The sequence below is a fragment of the Gouania willdenowi genome, chromosome 15, assembly GCF_900634775.1.
Source record: "Gouania willdenowi chromosome 15, fGouWil2.1, whole genome shotgun sequence".
Lineage (NCBI taxonomy): Eukaryota > Metazoa > Chordata > Actinopteri > Blenniiformes > Gobiesocidae > Gouania > Gouania willdenowi.
Genome location: NC_041058.1, coordinates 15259203 through 15280178, shown reverse-complemented (window position 1 = coordinate 15280178; position 20976 = coordinate 15259203). Strand labels below are relative to the sequence as shown.

General features: G+C 39.2%; 1 protein-coding gene across 2 annotated transcripts in view; it reads left to right on the top strand.

Moving 5' to 3' along the window:
• The window catches only part of LOC114476761 (zinc finger matrin-type protein 4), a 57848-nt gene extending 37247 nt beyond the window's left edge, over positions 1-20601 (top strand). The window contains exons 6-7 of one of the 2 annotated variants that reach the window (XM_028468646.1): positions 6187-6283; positions 19005-20601. In XM_028468646.1, coding sequence (XP_028324447.1) covers positions 6187-6283; positions 19005-19026 — 119 coding nt within the window. In that variant the 3' untranslated portion in view covers positions 19027-20601. Of the gene's footprint in view, positions 1-6186; positions 6284-19004 lie in introns of those variants that run through there. The other variant, XM_028468647.1, reaches the window with a different exon arrangement.
• Positions 20602-20976: the final 375 nt, after the last annotated feature.

Here is a 20976-nt window from a genome sequence, read left to right as displayed (position 1 = left end):
TCGCCACTGACGTGTCAATCATTTTCTGTTTGGGCGCCCCATTCTTTATCCACTGTACAGCTTCATTGGAGGTTATTCCTTGGACACTGTTTCAGATTCTCACATCTGATTGGCTTTTATCACCGCTCCAGGTGTGAAGTCACAGTTCAGATGAGTGTTATTCCAGGTTGAAAATGAAGTGGTGGATAAAATATGAAGCACACCAAAGAAGCGGAGAGTAAAGGACTGGAAGTCTTAAGTTATTCTCTTTCTTTGTCCTTTTTTCCCTTTTGTGTTTGGTTTTCCTGTCCTCGTCCTTCTCTTGTACTCCATCATGTCTTTTTATTAGTTCACGCGAAGATTGTTCTGTGTGCAAATCTGTGCTTGCTCACAACAAGCGGCGATCTGTTTGTCACGTGTTATTTGTCATCCTCATTAGCTCCCCACAAGGCTCACTTGAATTATTAACACAGCAACATTTCTTTTCTCGTATAAATTCTGCTCCCCTTTGTTGTGTCCTCCTAAGGTGCTGACCTTTACTTGTACTTGCATATCGTAACTTATAGCCTCTCTCCCTTGTCCACGACCAAAACATATATCTAAATCTCCATGACATTTCTCTAGACACATTTTACCGGCTTGGATTTTCTGGTGTAATTGCACAGACATGGCACAAGGGAGAGTATAGCAATTTTCTACCGTGACGTGCCAGACGAAACCCTCAGAAATGGAAGGTGGACATGGGAATTGCAGAGGAGGTGTCTGCTGATGAGGGATGGAGCCCAACTGACTCAACTGAGTCTTGACATAAATCACAACAGAGGTATAAACCCCTTAAGAAAGAGCTAGGGTATTGCCTCTGCTGTCTATAGAGAGTTTAGGAAGCAGTAGATGAGTGGCTACGAGTGTGTTTGTGTGTGTGTTCAAAGACCACATTGTGCGTAATTGCTAAATGTTCACGAGTCAGGACAAAGACAGATGTGGGGTCGAAAACAGCCTTGCTCAACGTAGAAATATTGGGTTTTTTGTACTCAAATAACTGTATTATTACTGTTCTAAAACAGTAAAACAAGTTTTACCCATTTTGTAGCAATTAAGGGGGGAGGATGGATGGATATAGATGGATGGTTGGATGAATATAGATGGATGGAAATATAGGGTGAGACCAACTGCTTTAACTAGTTAGAAGTAAGTAAAGTTAAAAAAAATCAATCCTTGGTTTAAATTTAGGTCCCATGACATTATCAAATCTGGACTTCAAAAACAAATCACAGTGACTTAAAAATAATAACAGTTTACTGAATTGGATGGAAAATGCAAGAGAAAATAATGAAAAATATGAATCTTCTGAGGCTGTGCGGTTGCGTGTGTTTCACAAAGATGTTCTCCCCTATTATTACACCTTTTACAAACCTGATTCCTAGTATGCATACTATATCCACACACGAGTCAATTTCCCTCTGACCCAAAGCTCAACTCGTCTATGCTGAGGCATTTATCATATATTCCTGAGGAAGGAATACCAGTCCTTTGCTGCAGATTGTTGATGCATCACAATGGGCTAATTTTTGGACTTGATTCATTTTCATCTAGAGAATGTCAATGATAAACCAATAATATGCCAAAGCACAAAGGCTCCGGGCTCGTCGACTGGCAAGTTGAATAAAATCAGAAACAAAATTCTTCGCAGTGGAATTCTCAGATGTTGTCACCCTCATAGCTCATCAGATTAAAACACAGAGTATGTTCTACTTTAAAATCATCCATATGTCACTTGATGTTTAGCAGATGCACAGTGTGTTTTAGGCCCTCGTTGTCCGTGTCCTAAAACCATCTCAGTATTAACCATCTGTGTGACCTTTAGTTACCCAGGTTATCTCAAAGTGCCTAGTGTCTAATTTTTAAAACAGACCTGTCTTATATACAGTAACACAAATACACAGTCACAGGCAAACACAATGATTATGGATTTAAATCTGTGTTAAAGAGCTAAAGAAGGGTTATCAACAATCCATTAAATGGTTTTAAAATCAGCCAGCAGCACCAATCTGACCGTTTCAAGCCACGTTCCAGGGATTTTAAAGTTAAAGAAGCAAGTGCATTTAATGCATAAGAGAGAACATGCCAACCACAGGTGTAAAAAGTACTGATATTTCCTACGCAAGTAGAAGTACTGTTATTTGATTGAAATTCTACAAGTAAAACGTAGCTCAATTAAAAAGTAAAAGTTCGTTATTCTCACCGCCGATGTTTATTTTTGGTAAGAAATCTTGCCACGACTCCCTTGCATACAGCATCTCATGTATAAACTCAAAAAGGAAGAGACCAAATTTTGCACATTTGGAATTTAATTTATTTTCCACAAAGGCATCTGTATAAAATAAAATGTTTGTCAAAATGTTAAATAGTTTTTTTTAAAATAAAAATACACCAAATGAATTAAATTTAAAATATACTGAAAAAAATACAAGTACCGATAAAAGCAACTCAATTACAGTAACGTGAGTACTTCCGTTACATTCACCTCTGGTGCCAACTACACAGTGTGTGATCTAGATCTTCGGTCTTAATCTTTACTCATAGTAAATCTTGTTTCTCTGCATGTCTAGTTTAGCTCATGAGTTCTTTGTGATGCTTTGACACGTCTTTATACTGGATTTGCCAGTAATACCACAGGGTGCTGTGCATTATAATACGTCCATAAAACAGTCCCACACTCATTGTAGAAAGCTCATCCCCCCCCCCTGGTCTCTCTCTGACTGCCATGTGTTGTTATGTAATTAACAAGGCTTAAAAAACACTCACAAACACTGGCTATTTAAACACACACACACGCACACACACACTGAAACGCTCAATCCTGAGCTGGGTACTACCACTTGGTTGTACACAATTTTGTATGCATCTAATTAGCATGTATTAGGGAACAGTGTGGTCTCATGCTAAGACTATTTTGTTAACCAAAAGCAGTGTGCATGTGCATGTGCGTGTGTGTGTATGTATGGGGGATGGCATCCATTCTAGATTAATGCGCACCAGTCCATCGAACACGTACCCTGCGCCTGCACGTATGACACTACATCTACATTTTCCATAGACTTAGAACGGGTACATGGCCACAATGCACATGTCACGTCCGCATTTGTGTTAGACGTGCCTTAACACGTTAGCGCGTTTGCAGATGCCACACCTACGCCACACTTTAAAGTGTATGCACACATACGCCACACCTGGATGACGCCTAACAAAAATGATGTTAGTCACATGTAGAAGCAGGTGTTGCGTGAGTGAAGCGACAGTGGTCAGGTGCGCTTCACTATCAAGCACCGTCTGTGACATGTAAACGCATCCATAGATTACATAGATAATGGATCCACCCCCCTTACGCAACACTCACACAAGCTTACGGACCTGCACGCGCGCACACGCCTTGCATGTGTGTTTACATGTCACACAGACGGTGCTCAATGCCTGACCACTGTAGCTTCACTAACGCCACACCTGCCACTATACCTAACTACTTTAATTAGGTAAGTTTAGTGGGTGTGTGTGAGACTGGCACGGGCAAAAATGACTGCATATTGTGATATTGAGCCAGACTGTGTTGCGGTGACATCAATCAGGCTAAAAGGGCATTGTTGCAGCACATTTACAGGCGTACACGTATGACACAGCTAGGAGTAAATACAAAAATAGCTTTCTCGCTGCCATCCGGGGTGGAGTTAGAGAAAAGAGAATTAAATAGAAAGACACAAAGATTTTGGATGGATTTTTGCTCTAGATCTTATCCCATAAATGCTTTCTCCTTTACAACATGAGGGAAATTTGCTCTGACAGAAATAATGTTTCTACACTTCCAGATGTGGTTATTAACTACTAATAAATGCAAAATATAAACATTTAAGCCAAAGACTTACCGCAGGCGACTGATTCAGTTCCTGTAAATGCCTGCTTGTCCTTAATCACCCCTGAAACAGAGTGATGTTCCAGGCCACAGAAATATGCCACATTATGCAGCTCCAGCCCTGCCTACATGACCTCCCACTATTTCTAACTCTATTACATCTTCATCCCTCAACACACTTCCCCAATTACCACCAAAGAAAAGCACAAGGTGATGTAATACAAAGACATCATAAATCTCAAAATGACGGCAGGGAAAAGGGCACTCACACACAAGCAGGTGTAACCAATCCATGAAGCGACACACTTAGGATTACAAAGTCAAAGACAAAGTGTCGAGGTATGTCACCTCTGGTCTGTGTTCCGTTACAGTAAAGTACAAGAAAGTGACTATACTCCTTTTTTTGCAATTTGCACCGCCCAGCCCCCCCTCTTTGCGTGCATCTTGGGCTTTCAGTTTGGTTTCTGCTTTGTGCTTCATTTCTGCTTCGGGGTTTGTTTCTGCTTCGGGGATCATTTGTGGTTCATACTTCGTTTCTGCTTTGGGGTTCGTTTGTGCTTCAGGGTTCATTATCAACAAGCCTTGGCAACTTTGGGAGTTTACAGATTTCCCTTGCTTGGATCTCATCAACTGTGACCTCTGCAGAACGCAATACAAGATGTTGTTTCATAAATACTCTGGCTCAGTTGTGTGGCCATCACATCTTGGCTATTAACAAATCGTTATCGCCCATTGGCCTCCCCCACCACACGCCAGCTCAAGGTTCTGCCTCAGTCTCACATGGATGTTTGCAGATCTAACGCTCTGCCTCTCCTCCACCCCCCCTCCTCTCCCCAATTGCCACCTGGACTTTCGTCTTCTGAACCAGGCCTACCAAGGTGGCCACATAACATCTGACTGTATCAGAGAGCAAAGGTTTATTTTGTCTACACCTTCACCGGCCCTCCACCCGCCCCCCCTCCCCTCTGAGCTCAGGGAAGGTGTCTGTGGAGGAGTGCCCAGAGAGGCTGCACGCCCGTGCCCCTCAGCGGCTGGATATCCTCTCCCCTCTCCGCCCTGCCCCTGCCCCACCAACCACCCCCACCTGTCCAAGTGCTATGGTTATCATGACTGTGTTTTCTTTGACTGTTTTGCTTAATGCCTGTATGCGGAGAGATTTTTTTCCTAGTTTTATACTTTACTCTCCAATTGGGAATTTAGTTCAAAACCTGCCTTTTCCCCTCACCTCTCCTTTATGTTGTTATCCCATTACTCATATAAATAAGTGGCGCCGCCCTTGTGGCAAACCGCAGTTCTCCCGCTCCTGTGCTTCCATGGTATAAGTGTTATGCGTGATTGTCTTTTCATGTTTTCTTGGACGGGATGAAACTGAAATGAAATGTTGCTGCTCGGTAACGTTTGCAATGACAAATACATTGATTCTGATTCTGGTTCTACTTTATTTTATTATTATTTTCAAAGCCTTCATCTGAGCATTTGTGCAATAACTTTTACTATCTTTTGCTTTAACTTTCAAGGGTCATGAGGTTGAGGCTGATATACACTATCTATTTATATACCAGATAATGTTCAACTGCATTTGTCATGCCACCATTTCACTTACAGTATTTCTTTAAAATCTGTGTCAAAGCAACAGGATGGTGAGGAATGCATCGCATTGTTGTCTCAGGTTGATAAAGTGTCATGCTGCACATCGAATATGAGAGATGTTGTAAATCAAACATCCTGCTTCACTCTTTCTGTGTTTTTTGTAAAAGCATTTTCCTCTCTGTGAAATTCCCCTTTTTGCTTGTTCCCGACTCCCCACTACAAAACGTCTCCTCTACCCACTCCATCACATTTTCCATCATTATATGTTTTCTGAGAGCTCTCAGCAACCACCTGCAAGCCCGTTAATTAGCGAACATCTGTGTCTGAGGTTGTTACACTACCGTAAGCCTGCATACAGCCGCGCCCTGCACTGGATGTGCACACAACCTTCTTTCTTTTCTCCGTGTCTTAGTTCTTCTGTTGAACCCTGCTGAATTTACACTCACACAGACACACACATACATATCAAAGCTCAAAGGATTAAATAATTTAACTAGTGCATAACATTTGTCCAATAAGATATAGATACTTCAGATGTTTTTTCGCTCTATGATAGGAAAATGACCTAAGTGTAGCTAAAGATAAAAGTGCTGTGTTGTTGCTCACAGTCGTTCCTTGATGGTATTTGGTTTTTAAATGTGCACATTGCCTATTGTAAAAAAAAAAAAAAAATCACACTAATGACTTGTGTTTGTCCATTTGTGCTTCTCCAGGGCTGCGCAATAGTTATTCTTGCAGTGTTTGCAGTGTGGTCCTCAATTCTATCGAGCAATACCACGCACATCTCCAGGGCTCCAAGCACCAGAACAAGTAAGTATAAGACTTGGTTTGTCCTTAGTGTGTGTAAAAAAACTATGTATAACTGTTTAGTCTACAAAAAGATGACCAATTTTATTACAGAACATTTAACAATAGCTGTTTATAACCATTACATTTCATACATTTATCATGTGTACCATCTTGAGTGTGATTGTATGCAGTGTTGTGTGTCTGTGTGTATGTTGTTCGTCTCTCTGTTTAAATGCATTGAAATAAGAATAAGTGTAACTAAGATGAAAAACAAAAGCTTATTTTGTTTGGTTTCAATGTATTTCTGTGTGTCAAGGCTACACTTTCTTTTTTTTCACTTTGGTAAACAACATGTTTGAGACTAACACAGCCAAACTCCAGCAAACAACTTAACTGTTAAAGGGAAGTGGGTGTAGTGAGAAAAACAGCAATAACAAGATGAGGGAGAACAATGGGAAAAGAATGAGGACACTAAAAACAGAATGGTACATGTGACAGATTTTGTTTTTGTTTATTTGCCATTTATTTACTGGTACTTTGCGCCAAAAAATAAAACATTTCCCAGAAATGTAGAAAAACCAACATATTTTTAGAACAGTTGGCCTGCAAAATGTTTGGACTTAAACTGTTTGGTAAGCTAAGAAAAAAGGCTCCGAGTGAGTGTAAGGAGCACAAAGTGATATGAAGCTTTAAAAAAAAAAAAAAGTATGTCATTTGTCCGTCATTGTAAAGAGGGAGCTGAGCCAAAAAGCGAAGCTCTCTATTTACAGGTCAGTCTACGTTCCAACCCTCACCTATGGTCATGAACTTTGGGTCATGACCGAAAGAACAAGATCACGGGTACAAGCGGCCGAAATGAGTTTCCTCCGTAGGGTGGCTGGGCTCTCCCTTAGAGATAGGGTGAGAAGCTCAGTCATTCGGGAGGGGCTCAAAGTAGAGTCGCTGCTCCTCCGCATCGAGAAGAGCCAGATGAGGTGGCTCGGGCACCTAATTAGGATGCCCCCTGAACGCCTCCCTAGTGAGGCGTTCAGGGCACATCCCTCCGGAAGGAGGCCCCGGGGAAGACCCAGGACACGCTGGAGAGACTATGTCTCTCGGCTGGCCTGGGAACGTCTCGGGGTCCCCCCGGAAGAGCTGGAGGAAGTGGCCGGGGAGAGGGAAGTCTGGGCCTCCCTACTGAGGATGCTGCCCCCGCGAACCGGAAACGGCTAAGCGGGAGAAGATGGATGGATGGATGGATGGTCATTTGTTTGCTTTATTTTACTTTCATGCACACATGTTGTCCAAAAGTCCAACTACTACTACTGTGTTTGAATTGCAAAACAATAAATAAAACACGTGCTATGCTAACACCCTCACTTTTGATTTGTAGGATTAAAAATAAAGATCACACCTGTCACAAATATAGTATATTCTACTTATGTTGTCTTGCAACTACATTATTTAGTCACACTGAGACCAATGAAATTGAAATCACTCTCATTAAGGATATAATGAAGTACCGTACCATACCGTATTTTGAAATAGGATTGAAATGCGCTCCTCGGGTGCTCACAGCTAGCAGCTTATCAGCTGTCATGTTTTGTCAGTTGGCTTCATATCATCTTACTATGTTTGCTTTCAAATAAAAAGACACCAATGCTGACTAGAACAGCATCCTCTATATTTATATTTTGGTCTGAACAGCCACAGCGACCAATTTTCCAAATGTGTTCTGACAACATTGTGGGGCTTTCGTTCTGTGTGACACAGTGATACAAGCGGGACCCCCGATGAGACATGATGTTTTAATGTTGCAAGATCTTCCTGCACAATTTCTTGTTCCATCCCTAGTGAATATTTTTATAAATATTATGTAGTCTGTAAAGGGTTGCGAGAGTCATCTGATATTTGGCACCATATGGCATAATCGTGGACCATGTGCTAGTCTGTGGTAGAGTGGATACACTGAGACAGATAATAGCCTTCCAAAAATAGTTAACTGTTTGGGGGAGAACTGGAATACCAGGAAAAAATCCAAATAATAGCAGAACATGCAAACCCCACACAGAACGGGCTCAGGTCGTCTGTCCCAGGAATCAAACCCAAAACCAATCTATGATGCAGTTTAGAAAAAAAACTCAAAACTTGCTTGTTTTTTTTTTGTGTTAGCCCTGGGATGGATGGATGGATGGATGGATGGATAATAAGTAGTAATGCTTCTTTTTTTTTTAATTTTTTAACATTAAATCATTAATCAGCTTAAGATCCCCTTTAGAGTAGCAGCTAAACTAAAGTCAAGTTAGGTGACGATCTACAGTGTGTGTCAAGAGATATTTAATATCTCACAAAGGCTATAATTTATGAAAATGCTATCTCATAACTCTCCGCCTCCTTCAGTTTTACATTTACGATGTGAAAAAGATGAGACATTGTGTATGAAATATGTTCATAAAAGAGCAGTGAGGGCAGCACACACAATAAATGATGCAAGAGATGAACGGAAACGTGTGTTTTTGACACGACTGTGTGACATTCACACTAATGAAAGTGTGCAATGAACATACAGTGAGGGTTTGATCACTTTTGGAAAGTTTGTGTTCTCGGGGCTAAATGCAGTGGGCGTAAAATGAAGCAAACAATGAGGAAATCCAAATCAAATCAAAGTGCAGCGGAGAGTAAAGTAAATCTCCTCAAATTGAACTGAAAGTTTGAGCCCGGCTGATGTGCAGCACAGTCAGTGGACAATGGGATGAAGCCACTATTGCTGACACCTGCAGGGCTTTATTGTTCAGAATGAAGAGGATTGATTCACGGGGCAATGATGCATGAGAGGGAGAAAGTGATGGTGGAGAAGCAGGGATATTTGAAGGAGAAGTAGTGATGGGTCAATAGACAGATGAAGAGAAGGATTTTCATCCACACAATCACAGCCGGCTTAAGGCGTATGGACTCAGAGGAAACTCCATGGAGCACTGAGGGGTAGTGGCTCTCAGAGGGATAAGATTCATTTGGAAAAGAACGGAGGTAAAGGATGTGATGACAGACGGCCCAATGATCAATGAAGAATTAACGCTGCTCAATACAGTATCACAAACTGAACCAGGGTTGGAGTCAATTACATTTTTCAGTTAAAATTACATTTTCAATTACCTATGTTCAATTAAAATTCAGTTTTCCAATTATTTTTTATCCTCAGAAAGTCAATTACAATAACGCTCGCTATTACTGAAGTTTAATTACAATTACTGAGCCTGAAATAAATAACCTAATAAAGGTTAACCTTCTCTTATGATAACGGATTCTAAATCAGCTGTAAAATACAATAAAAGCATATATCATCTAATTAGTTTTCTATCTATCGGTTACTTTGTTGGGCTTCCTAATCAATGAAGATATAAGTTTTAACATTTTTTTTTAATTGGTAAAATGTGGGAAAGCTTGATATGAAACCTATTTTAATAATTGTTAACTACATGTAGAACTGTACATAGAACTGTAATGTGGTACCACAGATTTGCAATAAATTATAATTGACAATGATAATTATGATTACGACAGCAACAGATTCTTAAAATTACAATTATCGGTAGAATTATAATTCTGCCAAAATTCTAATTAATTATCAATTACGCAATAACAATTACAATTGACCCCAACCCTGAACTGAACACATATTTCACATATATAGTCAATGTTTTTATTTACAAATTAGGGTATACCAGGGTATTACCATTACCATATCCACTAAATATGGAAATGGCAAGGAACTAGTAAGGCAACAAATGTGTGATGTCGAAATGTACTTAAAGGCTTTTCTCTTGGTGATGTTGCTGTTTGTTTGTAATGATAATTGCATACTACTCCTTTTGAGTTTTCATTTCCTTGCAATATGAAAGTAAATTGCTCAAATAAATTAAGCTAAACTAAAATAAACATATTTGGAATTAACATGACTATTATTTTCTATACCAAACAACATATATTTGCAGGATTAGTGCCTCGATCACACTGAGCTAGAACTGTTTTAACAAGGCAGTGCTAAAGCATTTGTTCCAAATGCAACGGCTATAAAACCCATCAAAATGAAAACGCTATCAGAGAGTAATGCCAGGTTTGTTGCACTGGTGTATCGATCTTCTGGGAAACGGAACCAAGTTCCGCCTCATCAACCTCACTTCCTCTGCCTTCACACAGTCACTCAGGTGAAACATAATGCAGTCAGGTGAATGTGTGTTGGAAAACTACTTTGGGTCAAGGTGTTGTCAGTCCCATTTTTTATTCATCCCTACATCAGTCACACAAGTTCAAGAGCAAACACATGCAGGATCTGAGAGCCTTGAGGTATCTGCAGCTTTAGAAAAAAGGCAGTTTAATGGCCCATATATAAGGAAATAATGTGTGTGTGTGTGTGTGTGTGTGTGTGTGTGTGTGTGTGTGTGTGTGTGTGTGTGTGTGTGTGTGTGTGTGTGTGTGTGTGTGTGTGTGTGTGTGTGTGTGTGTGTGTGTGTGTGTGTGTGTGCGCGTGTGTGCGTGTGTGTGTGTGTCACATATGGGTTGTTTCACACTCAGGATGAGCTTTTCCATGTCTAAGCAGCTTTCCAGGCTGCTGACTGTGGCAGGAGATTAGTTCCACTGCAAAAGCATCAATGAAAACTGCATATAGGTCCATTTGTGACTATGTGATGGTTTGCAATATGAATGTGATACAATAAGACAACAACAGTTTTTTTTTTTCTTTTTTTAAAAAAACAGCTGGATTGATCTTCCTGCCAGCTCTGTACCGTGTCTGCTTGTCAGATGCGGTACAGAGCAGCTCATGAACAGAATAGCAGGAGAAATATAACTGAGGAAATGTAACAGAACTAATTTCTTAGACGAGACCAAAGCAGCAACCAAGCAAAGACATAATAATTCACTTTGAACCTAAGCTTGAAAACTGGCCAGAGCAAGAAAAGGACTGTATTTTTATTGCATTAAACTCTCTCTGTCAATGATGCTTCTTGCATGACCTTGTTGCATCACTCCAAAGTGAGCTTTTGGTCCAAGTTACTCATTCAATTACAGTCTTTAAACAAGAGCACTCATAGAGCTCAAACCTCCACCAAGCGCTAAATATCTCTTTGTCAGATATTGGCAGTTATCTGGATCAGTGATCCTGATCATGGTACTGTGATCATTCACATTTTAAAGGCTTGGAGGAAATTTCTATTGCCATTAATAATGATACAGTAGGTACAAATATATAGGCACCCCCATTGTTTTGAGAAATTGTGGTGAAATACACAATCCGGATCCGATCTGGAACCAACCCGATATAACTGATTAATTTTGTTAATAATAAGAGATAAGGATTTTTTGATTTCTGAAAATGATCCAGATTCCCTCCAAAATGTAATGGAATCGTCCATGACATAAGGTTTATATTCATTTAAAATTAGTACTTTTTATGTTATACTGCCAAAACCTTGAACAGGAACACATTTAACTAATTCACTGCCAGCCCTTTTCAGAGCAGCCAACCCCATATTGCCTGGCGTTTCAGATGATTTTCACTGAGACCTACAGAATATTTTGTACTATGACAATCTGAAAACACATTCTGAAAGATTAGACTCTCTAGTTTCATCAGAAAACATTTTTTGTTTCTTCCGTAATCAGCAGTTGAATAGAGGCAAGTTTCACACAAATCGCCAATTTGTGACAAAAAGCTGAGAAAAGCGTCTGAGGGCGGGCTTTTGATGGCAACATTATTATTTTGCTATCTCGGTCAGAGTTGAATGGATTTCTTACTTTATTTTGGCATTTCTCCAAGTCTCTCCCCCCGTCATTCTCCACACACGCAACTTCCTCCTCCTCCCGGACATGCCGAGTCTCACCGCTTGCCCCGTTTTTTTTATTGTTTTCTCTCACCATCTCTTAGCTCTATTTCTTTCTTACAAACTCCTTTCCGCTCCCTCTGAGCTCTGCCCATTACAGGTGATCTCTCATCCAAAGGTGTACTGCTACCACTTACATGGCACCAGTTGGTCACTACATCATGGTACAAGTTAGATATTCACAGGAGAGCTTCGTCACACCAGCCAAAAAACACAATTAACATCTATAGACGTCTTTGGCAGTCAATGTTACTCAACCAAAAAACATCTTTAGACGTCTTTGGCACTCAATGAGTTAAAGAGAAAACTAACAAGTATGTGTTTAAACCAGGAAACAGTAATCAGGCTTTTGGTAGTAGTGGACTCCTGTAGTAACTACTAATTTGCAAAAGTTTTTTAGTTTAATGTAAAACTGTGGTTTTTGGAGACAACACTGTTGTGTATACATTGTTTAGGAAACTGAAAAGTATATGAGTGTTGTTCAAGCTTTTAAAAAAAGAAAAAGGAAAGGGGTCACAGTTTGAATGATGCAATCAAGGAGATAAAGCTGAGCTAACGATACATGGTGGGTGGGAATTGAAAACAAGCAATCTGAAACAGCAGAAGAAGAAAAATACAATTTAATTATCCCATATTCAAAGGAAAAATAGATTGAAATCTAGCTACACAGGACACCACTTATGTCAGATCCTTTTTCATATTCGTCCAATCTATCCAATCTGCCATTAGCTTTGTTTGCCTTCCTTTCATCAAGCTTTATGTCTCTAGTCATGGGTGTCTACGGTAATTCAATTTCTGCCTTTTTCTAATCAAATATCTTTTTCTTGTCTTTTCCTCCTTGTATTTATTTATGCTGGTTGTGTAAATGCTGTTGTTGCAGAAAGAGCGTGTCTTTAGTTACAAACCTTTAATGAAAAAAAAAAACATGATAATAAAACACTGGCTAATCACTCACGCAAAGTGAGATAAGGAGTATGCAATCCCAAAACAATCTGGCATCTGGCAATAATACCTAAATATATCTTAAAATTTAGTTTGGACCTGGAAACGTACCCCAATGCTTGCATAACGGGACTGCCCAGAGATCCTTCTGTCCGGTTCAACAGCATTCATTTTCCAAATATCTTTTTGTGCCTTGACGCAGAATCTATGAACGTTATGGCGCATTTCCATTGGCGGCATCGGCTCTACATGACTCTACACTCCTCGCTTCCGGGACCCTACACTGTTTTTATTCTGACACACCAAACTGCCAGACTCGACTGATTGCACTTTTTTGCTGCCATCCTCACAAGATCGCCAACAAAAATTAATGCTGACCAAATGCTTCCTGTTTGTTCGTGAGTTGATGACTCTACGCTGTAATGATTCTCAGACCCAATCAGTGTCTGCTTTGAGCCGACGTCACATTTTCAGACCGGGGCTGTTTTTTTTTTGGAACCTCAACAAAGGAAGTACTAAAAAAAAAAAGCAGCACCAGGTGTCACGGAGCAAGTACTTTTTCCCAGTGGAAAATGCAAAAAGGAGAGTAGAGCCGAGCCGAGTAGAGCCGATACGGCCAGTGGAAATGCGCCATAGAGAGCTAATGGTTATTGTGGAATTGCCTCAAGGCTATGATGGTCTTTGTGCAACAGTAACCAGAAAATATTTGGAGCTCAAAAAATTCCTGTAGCGCCGACACATTAAAGATGATTATCTAGTTTAAATGCTCTACAGAAAATAAAGCAGTTTGCTTAAGACAAACTACAGTGTTGCTATTCACCTCTTAGAGCTTTAACTACCCATAAAATGTTTGTCATGCTCTGATCCCTCTTTAGGCATGCTAGGCCTTTGATTTGTGTGCGATTTCTTGTTGTTGTTCTTTTTATTTATACACTTCCAACCTCTGGCCTGTGTGTTTGTGTGTACTTCTGTATGACGATGTAATTGCTGATGTTAACACAAACCTCCAGGGTACAATGGCTGAGTCTCGCACAATCCATTTAGCCTACTCACCCTGGTAATTATTCAGCATCAGTATCACTGAGACACACACACACACACACACACACACAGAGTGAAAAACAAGCTAATGCACATGAGCGAGCGTTTGTGGCTGTGCGTGTGTGTGTGACACACTGCGGTGCGTCATGTTAAGCAAAGATGAATACAAATGGTTGATTTATTGACCTGCTAATAAGATCACTGCATTCATGTGTGTATGTGTGTGTGTGTGTGTGTGTGTGTGTGTGTGTGTGTGTGTCTGTCATGTGTGTGTAGCCTCCAGTGCTCCACTGTAAGGTCAATTCAGGACATTTTGCGATCGTTTACTTCCTTTTCGCACAGACTTGGAATACACTTGAATGCCCAATCGTGCATCGTCTCATGCTGTAGGCTTACATCACGTCACACACACTTCTCAAACACCTACTGCCTAAAAATTACTCACATAGTTTTCACACACACACACACAGCCTTGAGTAACTGTAATGAGGAGCGCGCAGTGTATGACTGTGAATGCAGAAAACAAATCTCTGTGTTTACCTGACATAAGCACATCCATGCACACACACAGAAACACACACACACACACACACACAGACACACAGCATGCTACGATGACTCAGACTTTCAGGAAAAAACGTTTCACCTTGACACCAAGCTGCTGACTGCCCTCTCTTCATCCTTCACATGTTCGGCCCCAGGAAAAGATTATTGGATCCGTTTTTTAACAACCCTATTCACTCTGAGACCGTGACCCTCTTTACACCCTCGACTCCCACTTATTCTTTTTGTCAGTGTTCCTGCCCTCGTCCTTTGCCATTTGTTACCCTGCAGATCTCACCGAAATAGTTTGGTGCATCAGCAGCTCAAAGGGGATTTTTTTTTTTTAGTACTTGCAGTCATCTAATATCACAGAGGCTGTATGAAGCTGCGTTTCCATTACCTGTGGAAATGCACAAAATGTAAACAGCGCAATAAAACAGGTAATGGAAACATCTGAAATTTAAAAATATCCCGAAAATGTTTTTATGCTTTAAGGAGGAGGTTTTTCAGACATTTTGATATTGGAATATATCTCAAAAGCCCTGTGGAAACACTTTTTCCCCAGTTACACGTCTCATGACCTGAGGTACCTGGTCACGTGACCACTTCTTGCCAAGAAAACATGGCGCGGCACATGTAGACACAAGAGGAGACTGAGACATTTCTTAGAATTAGGCTTAAAAAATACTACTGTCTGCCACATTAAACAGCAAACAACAAAGGAATACAGAGTGTTACTTTATAATGAGGTTTTGGAGCGTCCATCTTCCTACAGAGAAGTCTGGCGGGATGAGATTTCACAGGAGTTACAGAGGCTTCTGTCCAAAACAACCTTCAACGGAAACATGTTCAAAGCGCAATTAAACTTTGTGGAAATTGAGAAATATCGCTTTTATTTTGCATAAAACGTAAAACACAGCTTGAGACGATTGCGCTTTTGTGACCAGATACCCTCTCCCACTTAATTATATCCATAAAACGATGAGCTCAGCAGCACTCAACGCAGGGGTGCATGTAGTGTGTGTATTATACAGTAAGTTGCACCCATTGTCAGAAAGTAGCGCCCCCAGAAATAAAGTGGAGATGCTTCAGTAGTTTATGTTTACTATTATAATTTTGTTTAATGATTCTTTTTATTATTTTTTGAATCAAGAAAGGTTTGAAAGTGACCAACATACCACTTCCTTGTGATTTGATAGCAAATTGTGCTTTTTATTTCTAAAATTCATGATTAAAATGTCTTAAAACTATTGTCACGGCAAATTTGCGGTTGACCTCATTTGGAGACATGATTTATTGCTCTGGTTGAATGATGGAGTCCAGGCGAGGCATTGATGATTTTATAAAAAAGGTTTATTATAAAACTAAATAAAAAAGAGTACAAAGATGGACAAAATTAGTGACCGCCCCGGGCGGACGTCCGATGACCGAGTGGCCCACAGTTCTAACTCATCACGTATATTCCCCCTCAGTCCCCCTCCCTCCTCCCCCCAGGAGATAAAGTGGACAGAGGAGGTGAAAGAAGAGTGAAAAGAGACAGTTTCTTCTTTAGGTCAAAACAACCAGTTCTCTGGTATCTCCTGATTGTCGTGAGTGTTGGAGGTGTGTGCGTGTATGGTGTTTGTGTGTATGAATGGATGTGTAAAGGGGTGTGTATGTGTGACTATGTGAGTGTGTGTAGGCATGTGAGTGTGTGATGCCTCTGTGTCTGAGGGATAAGATGTGTTTTGGGAAGCTGACCTCAAGAAGAGAGTAGAAAACATGAGACAGCAGAAATGAAAAGTCTCAACTTAAAGCCTTAAAAAGAATAAGGTCTATAATAAACATAACTAACAATTTTTGCCCTGACACTATTTAATTCTTCGTTATATTACTTTGATCAGCTGTCTAAAACAAAATAAGGCTTCTTTCTCGAGGATGTCAAAATCTTGAAAGCTCAGATGCTACAAAAAGCTACATTTGATCTCAAGAACTTGTAATAACATGTCAATGACTTCAGATTTTAATATGAAAATGTACAGATGTATAAGGTGAAATGTCATGAGCAAAATATTTTACAGGATGCATAAATAATACAATCATTCTAATTATATAAAAACTTTGTTGGGTTCTTGTTGGAAAACTCAGATTAGAGCAACTCTACTAGAGCAGTGTTTCCCAACCAGGGGTATGCGTACCCCTACGTGGAAAAATTAAGAATTTATTTTCAAGATAATAAAAAATATTCTCAGTCATTTCATAAGTCCGTCAATATAATGGTACATGTGCGCTGTGGCTTGTTTTTAAAGTTTAAATGCCTGTTTAAAGGGGACATATTCAAAGAAGCTCCTTTTGTGGAAAATGTCATAAAAATTACATATAACACAGGCAGGTTAATTATTTATTTTGTATTTATTTATTTATATGACTTTTTTTTCCTAATAACAATATAATCATAATATATTAGTATTAATAATACAAACGTTTACTATAATTTACTATTATTTCTTATATTTATCATTTTTATTGCCTTGAAAGCAACATCATTTTATGTTTAATTTGAGTTAAATAAGAAGATAATGCCTGAATATGAATTGTTCAATTTAAGAAGATGAAATAAAATGACTTGCGTTGAATATTCGGTTGTGTTATGTGTTACTTTTGGAGAATTATGAACACGTATGAGGGAGGGGGTACTCATGGTATGACAAAAAGGCTCAAGGGGGACACAAGACAAGAAAGTTTGGGAACCACTGTACTAGAGTTCCATGTATTCACTATTCAGTGTCAGGTATCAGTAGCATTGTATGTTTGTCATGGATTTTGATTAAATGAAGTGTTTAATCAGATAATAAGAAACGACTTTTTTTTAACTCCGCTTCACAGGCCTTGTTGTGTTACTTGCCGCTACCTGTCCTCTCTGAGGGAACCGTACAGGCTTCCGGGGTCAAATCCGTCCTCTCCGAGGAGATTTCAGTGTGCTGGATGAATCCTGACAGAGCAGACAGGGTTTAGAGGCCACTATTTTAACAGCCATTACTGCGATAGGTGCTGACAGCCAGGGTGTCTCTGAATCCTCGCTGTTTCTCTAACTTCAAAGTGTGCGTGTGTGGAGTCACCAACAACCCAATTAGGTCAACAGAGTTGCTTTCTTAACAAGGATTTCTTTTCTTTTATAGACAATTTTCTTAACATTTATATACAATTTGTATATTTATATTTGTATTATAATTATCTATTTTACTTTATTTTTTACTACTGTAATGTGTGTGTATCTAATCCTTATTTTTAACAGTCTTTTACTTAATTATACACTAACGTTTATTCTTTCTTTCATCTTTGTTTAACGTTTATTCTTTTGTTTGTGATATTTTCTTGAGCGGTTGTAACAAAAGCATTTTTCCCCTATATAAATAATAAAAATAAATAAAGGGATTCTGATTCTGATTAAAAATTGAAGAATTTGATGCATCTTTTGTATTTTTTTTTTTTGTATGCGACTTGTTTTCACCTAGGGCTCAAACATCTTTTTTTCTATGCTGTGTGTGTCAGATTTAGTTTTTCCTGCTTAAGTCTGATGCGTACAGACATGTTTGACTTTCTCTGAGGGGAAAACATTTCAAAAGCACATCATGAAAACAAAACAAAAAGTATCTCCAACTGACAAGAGGAACAATTATGTTGCAGTGTTGCAGAGACAAAAGAGTGTTGTACAGCATAATTTAGATTTCTGCTTCAGTCAGGAAGACCTTCCAAAAAATATGATGTTTTTAAACAACCTGCATGCATCCATATGAGGTTCATGATCCTTTACAAATGCTAATAAAGCCCTAGAATGCAGCTGCAGGAAAACAGTCACGGTTGAAGTTAACTAAATCCTCTGTAATTATTGCTTCTTAAACACAAGGGTCTATTCTCCCATCTCTGTGTTTTGTTAGGATTTGGAGTGCAGCCAAATGGGAGGCAAAATAGACAACTGCAATTCTGGAAAAATTGCAAAATGGGATTATTCGTTCCTGCTTTTCTTTTTAGTACACTCAAGCTGTTCTTTGTTCAAGAATCACACCAGTAGATGAATACAAGTAGCATTCATTTATGTCTGTGTTCCTTTGTCATGTTACATTAGGATTAAGGACCTTGTTTACTTTGTTATTCAAACTATATTAGGAAAGACACGAGACATGCATTTACAGGTGAATCAAGCTTCTGGGAATCAAACATGACAAAACAAAAAATAAATTAAAATTAAAAAAAAAACACTAGAAATGCCGAGCAGACTTGACATTCCGTGTGGTTGAAGAGACCTGTCTTGTCAAATCTGTTTGCACAAAGACAACAAACAAGGCTAACAAATTTCTTTCCTGTGTTTTTGTTTTCAGCCTGAAGCAGCACCAGCAGTAATGCAGGCCGCCGCAGAGGGAGGAAGACGAGGAGTTTTTGGAATATACTATAAAAATTTAGGAGAATTTAGAAAAAAAGTAGTAGTATTATTTTCAGAGTGTGTGCGGGCGCGTGTGTGCGGATCATTGTATGTGTTTGTCTTCACCTTTGATCCATAAAGAAATCTTTGATATTTATTCAGCACTTTGTATTTAAGTGTTCTAAACAGCTGCGGCTGAACTGATGTCAGTGTGAATCGCCCACAGTGGGGGGAAAAAGTTACAATGATAGTCATTTTAAAAAGAGTAATAACAACCACCTCACGGTTCTTTAAGTGCTTTGATGGTGGTCGACGTTCAAAAAAAACTATCCACGGCTCACTCTCAAGTCTCTGAAACCTCAGTCATTACAGATTGCATGACTTTTCACGACGACAAACTATTTTTGGTCTCTTACCGTGCAGTAACTGGGACTATGTTCAAATGTTCAAAACGTTAAGATTAAAAAAGAGTCAGATCTTTAAGTTCCAGCTGCGAAGGTTTGTCCTACTTTTTTTTTTTTTTTTTTGCACCACCCACAGCATTAATAACTGATGTCAGATTCAGAGAGGTGCAACAATTCAATGTTTTTTTGTTGCTTAATCAGGGAAAGAAAAGAAAAAAAAGGTTAGGCCTATGTAGCACACACTGTAGTAAACTACAAGTCGATGCATGCAAGCTATGGCCTTCACTGGCGTTTTAGAAAGCTGTGTCCTGCGTGTTTCAGTGATTATTCTGCTTTCTAGTGGTGACTTAACACGTTACGGTACTTGTTTTGTAACTGAACAAAGAGATCGCTTTAATTACCTGGAATCATGCCAAACATTGCAGTCAGCGACCTTATCAAGAGTGTTCATCGATAGCGCTGGATAAACAAACTCTTGTCAGTTTGAACATCAACACTATGAATCTGAAGCTTGATTCTTTCCCTGTTGACAGTTTAATGTTTATCTGTTACGTCATACACCTTTAAAGTGTTTTCTACTCTGATCATTTGATGCGATGATGAATACAAACATCTCTGTCTGCTGCAGACATGCAGCGGAGTGATACCTTTTATGCAATTACACAGAATTTATGAAGAGTGTCCTGTGTGAGTTTAAGTGAAATAAACCTTGGATGGTTAAAAAAATAATAATAATAATTTATGTAAATAAGCAGGAGTTGCTGGTGTAAATTTATGTCTCGTGTCTTTTTGTATTTATATATTTTCTGTTTATTCTGCACTAAACTTCAGCTGTTGCGAATGATGTTTCAAGGCTCTATTATTAACTAATGAATGTGGTCTCCCTGTCAATGATATCAACTGAAATCCAGCAAATGCAGAGCTTTGAATGGGATCATTTCTATGAGGAAAACTCACACAGTCCTCTAAGTCAGGGGTTCTCAACCTTGTAGTCAGGGCCCAAATTTGGACTAGCCAGAGGCCTTCAAGGAACTAAGAATCATTATCTTTTTTTTTTACAATTTGAGCCCATTTTTGCACCTTTTTACACTTTTTCTGCAACTATACCAAACTTGCCATATTTTAACCTATTTTCATCACTTTTTCTTGCCATCTGTCACTTCTCTATCAAATTTCAATACCTTTTGAAAAAGACATTTTCGGCATATACTGTATACATTCTTTCCACCACCTTTCCTACCTAATGTTTGCATATGTTGACCCTTTATTGTCACTTTTAACCTCTTTGCACAATATTTCATGGTTATTTTTTTGCCATTTTACCACATTCACGAATTATCATGCCTAATATTTGCCAGTTTAAACTAATTGTTCCTACTTCTTAAATTACTACACCCCGGGCCCTCCCCCATGTCTGCCACCTTTAATCCAATATTGAACCCTTTTTTTTTTACCACTTTTTGTCTGTTTTTGGCCACTCAAAAATGCAACTTTTAACCAATTTTTGTGGTTTTTAAAACCCCATTT